Source organism: Apis mellifera, linkage group LG14 (genome assembly GCF_003254395.2).
Source record: "Apis mellifera strain DH4 linkage group LG14, Amel_HAv3.1, whole genome shotgun sequence".
Classification (NCBI taxonomy): domain Eukaryota; kingdom Metazoa; phylum Arthropoda; class Insecta; order Hymenoptera; family Apidae; genus Apis; species Apis mellifera.
The window spans coordinates 9558158-9567321 of record NC_037651.1 but is presented as its reverse complement, the minus strand read 5'-3'; the positions used below and the strand labels follow the sequence as shown (position 1 = coordinate 9567321).

At 52.9% G+C, this 9164-nt stretch overlaps 1 protein-coding gene across 2 annotated transcripts in view; it reads left to right on the top strand.

Annotated features, from left to right (window-relative positions):
* Positions 1–5684: 5684 nt before the first annotated feature.
* Positions 5685–9164, top strand: part of LOC100577632 (phosphopantothenoylcysteine decarboxylase subunit VHS3) — a 28184-nt gene continuing 24704 nt past the window's right edge. Inside the window, exon 1 of one of the 2 annotated variants that reach the window (XM_006565772.3) lies at positions 5685–8132. In XM_006565772.3, coding sequence (XP_006565835.2) covers positions 7952–8132 — 181 coding nt within the window. In that variant the 5' untranslated portion in view covers positions 5685–7951. The remainder of the gene's footprint in view (positions 8133–9164) is intronic. The other variant, XM_003250649.4, reaches the window with a different exon arrangement.

The window sequence follows — 9164 nt, the reverse complement described above, 5'->3', positions numbered from 1 at the left end:
CGAGAAGCAAACCTGGTGGGAATGAATTGCGACGCGAAATGTAGTTGGACGATCATCAGTTGGTAGTGGAGGCGCCACGGGTCATCTCGATCCAGAGAGAGTCGAGTCGGTAAAGGGGAATTATTCCTGGATCTCGTCCAATCTAAGAGGATTGTTCGATCCTGCCTCCCCCTCTCCATCCACCTCTCCCACGCTCGGAAGAAAGAGTTCTTTCTCGAGACAGCGATCTTCTTCTTCGCGTTTCGTATGGCGTTTTAATTACGCGTACGCGCTTTCGTATTCGTTCCTATATTCAAGCGAGACGAACGAACGTATTTCTTACGATTTTTCCCAATCGATGCGAGATTTTTGAAACGAGAAAAAAAGAAAACAAAATCTAAAACGAAAGATCAGATCGAAATATATACGGTTATAAACGAGATAAGAGAAAATTGAAATATTCGCGTTATATTTATTTATATTCGCAGAACGAAAATGTGAAAGTTCGAAGCGAGAAAATTGACGAAGAAGAAGAAAAGGAAACGTTAAGCATCGATCGTAAACAACGAAATTATCGGACGAGGGAATTTCTTTCGAGCGAGAGGTATCTTTTTAATTTCGCGCATACAAGGTATGGTCAGTTCGGCGAGTTATTTTTATCAAGGTCGCCGGTCTTGACTCCCTTCTCTCCCCTCCCGCAATCTTTATTTCTCGTTCTTTTTCAACGGCGCAGCCCATCATCCCTCTCGCTCGAACTCGCAACTCTTTTAGAACGCAACTGCGTATTCGACGATTTCGAAGCCTCGCCGTAGAGTTCGTACCGATACGACCAACTAATAAACGATAGAAGTAACGGCGATAGTTTGTTTACTCGATAATTCTACGTTTTACAATGAGCTTTATTAACCGCGTTACGCTACGCATTTATTAATCCACCTACGCCACTCACTTCCCCATCGTTTCGTTTCGTTTCGTATCGTTTCGTCCTTCCGTTTCACAATTCACCCTACAGGCGAATATATACCCCAGCTGCAACGAGAAGGGGATGATGCATCATCGCGTGCATCCTGTCGCGGCCTGACGAGACCTCTCCACTCTCTCTCTCTCTCTCTCCTCGCACTTATTAGATACGTTACTCGCTATTACGAATTGCGTAAGCCTCGAGAATATCGATAGTCTAATAATATGCGTTATATTCGCTTGTTCCTTGCCCATCACCGCTCTCGCATTCTCGTTTTTCCCCTGTTGTTCCCCGTCGGTTTCGAACACATTCCCCGCTATTTCCTCTCCGTTGTAGGTCCGTGTGAAAGTGTTTTCTCCTCCCAATTCGCCATAGAGAAACCGGGGAACCGCGGTGTATTGGCAAACTTTAGTCCCGCCAATTTTAGATGCTTCGCCTTCTTTTTTTCCCTCTGCTTCCTCTCCCTGCCGCTACTCCTCCTCGTTGCCTCGTCCACGTATGCTCCTCGTCCTCCTCCTCCTCCCCCTCCTCTTCTTCTTCTCGTTCTCTCGCGCGAGTTGCCATTTTATTTTCACGAGTGCGCCCGCTATTTTTGGCCGTTCTAGAAAACCCGCCTGTCCTTTTTCCGGGTCTTGGCAACGAGGTACGGGAGGCGATCGCGTACGAACGAGTTACGCCGCTCGCGCGAATTTATTCTTATGCATGACTATACGAAAAATATCGCGCGGAAAGCGTAACTGCCAAAAAGCCGGCCCCGAAACGAGTTGCAATTTTTGATTTTTCGCCCCGACCACTCGAGCGTGGACGCGTGGCGTCGTCCCGAACTCGTTTGCCAAAAAATCTCTTAACATTTTCAACAACCCCGCGCCTCCATTATTATTTCGTTCCTTTATCCGACCATCATCTCTCCCCTCCGCCTTTGCAACTTTCTTCCGTTTTCGCGCGTTGAGAGATTTCGAGGAGGGGAGGGGAGGGTGAGCAGCGCGGCGTCACCGAAAATATTCAATTCGATATGTTTCGAGGGGAGTGGAGAGAGTGGCTGGGTGGAAAATTTATTTTACGCATTGTGTAAATAACGCGAGCGATGCACACACACATACGCGTGCACAGGAGCCGGGTTGTTGCGCGCGGATATGATGCGTGCGTGTGTGTGCATATACGTGCAGTCCCATCAGAATTGTGAGTATTGATCGTTTCATAGTAAATATATAGTTTGCACTAGCGCGTCCTAGTGTATCCTAATATGTCGATAAATATGGCGGGGGATAGTGTCCATCGGATGATGACTATCGGCAAAAGTGGGTATTTCGTTTCTTCTTGTTCCGTTGTGCGAGCGAGGGGAGCGAAAGGAGGGTCAATGACCTCACGGGAAATCGATCGAGTCGAGATCAGAAAGGACGAGGGTCAACGTAGAAATTCAACGATTTCGACTAATAACGAATCAACGGGCGAGAGAAATCTCGCGAGTTGCTTGGATCGAAGAGGTGAAAAAAAAAAAAAAAAAGAAGGAGAGAAACTAGGATAGATTAGAGTCTAAATCTCTCTATAGTTCTACCTTCGATCCGCTCGGAGAGATCATCGTAGGAGAGCGCGGGGAAAATCGTTCTAAACTCGGGGATGAAGGAAAAATATATATTCTTGGAAAAAAAGTATTCGAGAAGAACGAGAATAATTTATAAATCGTTGGAATCGAAAAAGAGGACCGCCATTTTCTTTCAATTTTACGCGGGAGGGAAAAAATGTAATTTCTTGGCGTGAGGAAATCGGACGGATTCTTGTTTCTTTATCTCGTCCCCGCCTCGAGTGACGAGATTTCCGTGACGCATTCTTCGACGCCCGGATAGAACCGATAGAAACCAATTCGCTGGTCGCTCTTTCGACCAAGTAAGTCAGCACGAGTAAATCGAACACAATACGTGGCCGTATACGTACGTGTCGTCCATTCCCGTTCATTCCGCGAGATCGGATCCGCAAGAAAATTCGCGAAAGAGATAAGAGAGAGAGAGAGGAAGTAGAAGTCGAAAGGAAACAAGAACGCGGGAACGCGAACGAGAGAAAGAGACAGAGAAAAAGAGAGAGAGAGAGGAAGCTTGGAAAATTGGAAAATTCGGCAAATAGCCGGGAAAAGTGGGAAGGACGCGTGCACGAAAACGAGAGAAGCACCGCGAGAGATGCGAGGGGTTCGCGATCGAAAGGCAGGGATCGAGGAAATCTCTTTTTTGTCGCGCAAAACGTTGGCGCGTATTGGGCCGCCGTTGCGTTTCGTATCCGCGTATTTTCGGACGATCTTCTCCTCTGTCGGTCGCGTGAGAACGCGAGGGAGAGAGCGAGAGGGAGGGAGGCACACACGTCCCCCCCTCTCTCTCCACCCTTCCCCCTTTTCCCAGAGCTTTCTCCTTCTCTGTCGGTCGCCCCTCGGCAACACTCGCGCGCGTCTCTGCGGAACGGGAGGCAACGGACCAGCGTTTAATGTAAATCGCCACGCACGGGCAGCGCGCGCGAGAGTAAGAGGGATGATGCTGTAGAGCGCGGAGGGGGTGGGCAGGAGGGTGGATCGACGACGCGAGGGCGACGCGAGGGACGAGGAGAGGCATACATATGTATGGGTAAATGTATACCTACGCCCGCATCACGCTCTCTCCCTCTCTCTCTCTCTCTCTCTCTCTCTCTCGCTCCCTTTCTCTCCCTCCCACCGCATCTTTCTCTCCGGCCCTCTTTCTCCCTTCCTCTCGCATCTCTTTCACTGGATACTTCCATCCCGTTCGTCGCCCTCTCCGTCCCTCTCGTTCGTTCCAGCTCCATCCCTTTCGCGCTTCGACCGCGTTCGATCGCCTCCGCTTCCTCTCTCCTCGACCTTTCTCGTTTCACCCGCGCGCCTCTCTCTCTCTCTCTCTCTCTTCTTCTCTCTCTCTCTCTCCTCGTTCCCTCTCCGTTCTTTCGCGTGACCGTTCCGTGGACGTAGCCGCGCGCACGTTCTTCTTTCCTTTTTCTCCCTTTCTCCCGTCCTTTTTTTCTCCCCCTTCCACCCTCCTTCTTTTTTCTCTTTCCTCCTTCCTCCACTCTTCGCCCACCTCGTTTTTTCCCCCCTCCTCCCCTCGCGTTACGCCCCCGAGCCGACGAGTGATTTTTATAATCTGCTACTTGTTGCACGGCACACGAGAGAGCGGCCGGCGTGCGGCCCGCCCGGAAAAACCGGAAAATAGAGGAAAACAAAAGCGGGCTGGCGGGCAAGCGCGGAGAGCGGGTGAACAGAGTGCACGGAGAGGAATCGAATCGGGGTGGCCGGCCTGGGCGATGGGGTGGAGGAGGACGGTGGAGGGGAGGGGGGAGGAAAAAAAGAAAAAGGCATCGCGGGACCAGCCGGCGGATTATTCGCGTTGCTGCGTGCGCGTACGCGCCACTCTGTTCTCTCCGCTCCGTTTCTGTCCCGCGCCCGCCAATACCCTTTCGAAACGCTTCCCTTTATTTCTCTCTCTCTCTCTCTCTTCTTCCTTTCCTTCTCTCCTCTTCCTTCTCCCTCTCCCGTTTTTCCGTTCTTTCTTTCTCCCGCTCGAGGACATCCCGCGCGATCGCTGGATAGATGAAACTCTCTTTCAAGATTCTCCTCCTCCTCCTCCTCCTCCCTCCCTGAAGAAGTCTAAACAGAGAGAGAGAGAGGAGAGGAGGAAAAAGCGAAATTGGAAGTTGAAACGGCGGAGAGGAAGGAGAGGAGGAGGGGGAGAGCGGGGGTGGAGGAAAGGCGGGAAGAAGTCGGAGCGTGGAAGAAAGAGCGTGGAGGTCTCTCGAGGAGGCCGAGTGGCGAGCAAAATGGCTTCCTCCTTTTCAGGAATTATCGCGATGTAGGAAGTCTGGGCGGGTGGGGGCCCCCGTGGTGGAGGGCGAGGAGGAGGAGGAGGGGGGGGCGGGAGAGGAGGAGGGCGGAGGTGGCCGCTGTCGGCCGAAAGTTTAAAATAGAATATCTCGCGAGTAACTTTCATCGGTCGTCAAAAAATCATGCAGCGTCGTGCAGCCTAGCGGGGGGCTCGGCCTCCCACCCACCGCGCGTCGGTGGGAAGCGGAGCGAGGCGGTGGGACAGGGAAGGAACGGGCAGCGAAGGAAACGAAGAGAAGAGGGCAGCCCCCCCCCTCCCCTTCTCTCCTCGATGCCCTCCTTCGCCCCGCTCGAGCTCTAGGATAGGGCACGCGGTTCGACGCGGTGAAAACGGCGCGGCGCAACGTACCCGGACACACATGCATCGGCGAGTGAACGCTCGCGCGGCGCCGTTTCGCGAGAATTTACCGCCGGCAACGCTCGCAGGCCCAGGCAGGAAGTTCTCGCGCGGAAAGATATTTCAGAGCTTTTGTTGATCGCGCCGCCGTCCGATTCCGTATTAGGAATTACCCTCCTCCTCTTTCGAGTTGAGACGCGCGTTCCGAGATTTTCGATCGCGAAGAGAAAAGGAAGAGAAAGAAAAGGGAAAGGGAGAGGAAAGGGAAAAGAGATACGAGAAGGGACGACGAGATACGAAAGAGCGTGGATCTCTGTCTCTCCGTATCTATCTCGTCGCCGGCCGATTCACCAGTCGAGCGAGTCGGTCGGTACACGTAGCACGCGCGAGAAGAAGAGCTCTGATTTTCACTCTCCACGCCAATGAATGACGTAGAGCGAGAAGATACACCGGTGCGGTGGCGGTGGCGGCGGTCGGCGCGATCCGCTCGCTCATATTCGCTAGAGCTCGCGCTCGCCTAGCCGCGCGCGCGAGTAGAGTACACACGGTGCGGATCGGGGGCGCATGCGCAGACGCGTTGCGCGGCCCGACTCGACTCGACTCGCCTCGGCCCGACTTCTCGTCGGCTCGCCTCCTCCGTGGCTCGCCTCCTCCCCGCCGCCAAGGTGCATGCATGCATTCTATGCGGCGTGCACCGCATTAGATGCATTTCTAAGTCGCGCCGCAATAAATCGCAGAAATATCGAAGTGGAGAGAGAGCCGCGCGAGAGGACACCGCGTGACGACACCCGCGCCACGAGATCCGCCGATTTTTCCCTTTTTTTCCTTTTGATCCGGAGGAGGAGGAGCAACGGGGGACACGCACGCACGCACACGTCGAAGGAAGGGAAGACGGACCCCCGCCGCACAGATAGAGACGGGCCACCGCGCGCTCGATTTACCTAGAAATCCGATTAATCTGGTGCGCGGACGAGGGACGGGGGCACGACGCGTCTCTTCTTCTCCCGCCGAGGAGAGGCGCACACCACTCTCGTCTCTGCTCTCGTTCTCTCGTTACTCTCGTGGAGAAGATCCTGGGGCAAGGGAAGGAACATCGACCACGCATCGTGCGTTTCGGCCAACGACCAACCGCGCTCTCTCCTCTCTCGCTCTCCCTCTCGCTCGCTCTCTCGCTCTCTCTCCGCGAGATCCGTTCGCGAGATCGATTCGCGTACACGCACGTGCGAAACTGGTGGTGACGTCTTTCCACGCGTATCCCGTAAATCCCTCTCTCGCTTTGGAGATCGGTGGTGGTGGGGATACAGGGGGGTAACACGGTGGAAAAGAAAAGCCATTTCTTTCCTCTCCCTCTCTTTTTCTCTATCTCTTTATCTCTGTCTCTCTCTCTCTCTCTTCGCCCGTCCCTCGCCGTCGTCGAGAGCGAAATTTTCGGAGAAGAAAAAAGTCGAGTCGCGAGTGATATCGAGTCCCCCTCCCCTCCCGCTCTCTTCTTCCCGGACAGAGGTGATTAAATGCCGGATACGGGATCGAATGGACGAACGTAACGCAACTATTTATCGTGGCTGTGGACGGGCGGTGGAAGAGGAAGGATCGTCGAAAGGGGCGAAAAGAAGGAAGACGGTCGACGTTGGGGGCGATCGTTGGTGGAAGGAAGGCGGGGGAGACGCGCGCGAGACGCGTTTTGGACGGAAAAAGGGCCGGCACGGATGCGGGAGCCTATTCGAAGGAGGAAGAAAAGAATACGACACACTGAGTCACGTGCGAACCAGTCCCTCCCACTTGCGGACGCGGTGCCGCGCGGATTTCAGTGCACTGAAAATCGTAACATCGCCAACCTGCGGGAGCTCCGCTTCCTGAAAACTACTCTCGGCCACTCTGCTGCCACGCGAAAGCGGTGCGAAGCCTCCTCGCGGATCGTTCGACCTCCACCGCTTCGTTCATTTTCCACGTTGCCCACGTTGCCTTCGTTGAAAGCGGAGCTCGAAGGAAGGAAGGAAGGAAGGAAGGAAGGAAGGAGAGAAGAGGAAGAGATATCGGTGCGCGAGGGATCGCGAGTGAATCGCGCGAGTGAGTGGACGCGCATCGCGCTCGCGCGTGCACGCGGTGCGCTCGCGCTTTCTTTCAGCGGGGCTGATCGCGCGCCTCCGCTTCGGAATTAATAAAGAAAAATTGTTTTTACTCGCGGTGCGCGGTGGCCGAGTTTGATCCGATCTCGGGGAGGCGAGCGCGCGTTTTTCCACGGCACGCGCGGAGGAGACGAGATTCGAGTGACGACTGGCGACGACCACACAGTGTCCCGTCCTCGGCCTGGCTACGTCGTGTGTGGAACCGCGAACGAGTGTGCGGTCGGAGCGATGCACGCGGAGATCGGTGCTCGCAGTCGGCCGAGACATCTTTGAAAGAAAACGAGAGAGAAAGTGGGAAGAATCGGCGCGCTGTCTACTACCACCGGGAGTGTGCGATTCTTTTGCGCGGCTTTGCGCGTCGATAAGCGGACAGTGCACGAAGAAGAGAAGACCTGTCTCCCCTTCCTTTTTTTTTCCCTTTTCTTTTTCTTTCTTTCGTCCAGGTGTTTCCTCCGATTTTTTTCTCTCTCTCTCTCTCTCTCCCCCCTCTCTCTCGCTCGCTCGCTCTTCCTTTCCTTGTTTCTCTCTCTCTATCTGTCTCTCTTTCTCTCTCTCTCTCTCTCTCTCTCTCCGTTTCTCTCGCGCGACAAAACGAGGCGAGCGGAGGCGATTGGAGGAAGAGGTGCGCGAGTGAGTGAAACGAGGGAAACTCGATCGGTTTCGCAAATCAGTGTCGGATGAACTGGAAACACGGATCTTACCGAGTGGAAGAGGATGGTGACGAAGAGAAGGAGGAGGACGACGACGACGACGACGACGACGACGACGACGAAGAAGACGGCGGCGATCGCGGTGACGAGCACGGGTATGATCGAGGAAACGATAACGAAGATCGACGAGACACGAGTTTGAATTCAGGTAAAGTTTAGTTGTTAAAATCGTACGAGCGTGATTTTACTAATATCGAGAGATATTCGTCGAATCGAGTCGACGAATAATCGAGTCGTGGGGAAGAAGTTTTCGAAGCGACGATCGAGGACGAGATTTTCTTCTTTCTTTCTTTTTTTTTTTTTTTTCTCTCTTCCTATTCTCATCGATCGATCGTCGTCACTTTTCCGTTCGAGAGATCTAATAACGATTGTATATATTAATATTCCTTGCTTGCAGAACTCTCACCTGTACTGCATCGCTTTACTACATCGCAAACTAACACAAATCGAAATCTCATCGGAGGGAAATGGCTGATCCGGAGATCCGAGAGATCCGAAAATTCTCACGCTGCTCTCCTTTCCGCTCTCTCTCTTCCTTCCTTCTTTTCTTCCTTTCTTTCACCTCCTCTCTTCCGTATTCTTCTCTAACCGCAAGCTTTCTTCGCTGTCGCTTCGCTATTAAACGCTTGCTCCCTGTGCATAATAATAATATAATAAATAATTCGACAATCGAGAGGAGATTAAACAAGGGGATCGGAAAAGTCGCGATAAAGGAAAATAAAGAGGCGAAAAAGGAAGAAAGAAGATGGAAGAATGCAACGCAGGGGGATTGTTCGCCTGAAACGAAGAGCGAAGAGAGAAAATATCACGGTTAAGAAGGATCGTTGGAGATTGGCTGGTCGAAAACGCGACGAAACTATCGAGGAGGATCGACCGTGAGCGAGCGATGCCAGGCTTTTGTGAAACGATCGATCGAATAGGTGGCGGAAGGAGAAAGGGTGGTGCACGGAAAACGGGGAGAGAGTGAGAGAGTGAGTGAGAGAATGAGAAATTGAGAGAGAAAGAGAGAGAGAGAGAGAGAGCGGGAGTAGCGCGATGATTAGTTGCGGTGTTTTTTGGAAAAACAATGCGCGGAATTTCACCGGTAATAAATAATAAAAGACCAAATAAAGTGCAACGTCGGGGAGGAGCGAAGTGCAGAGGTCGTGCGTTGTATGAATAAACAACGGGGGAATATGTA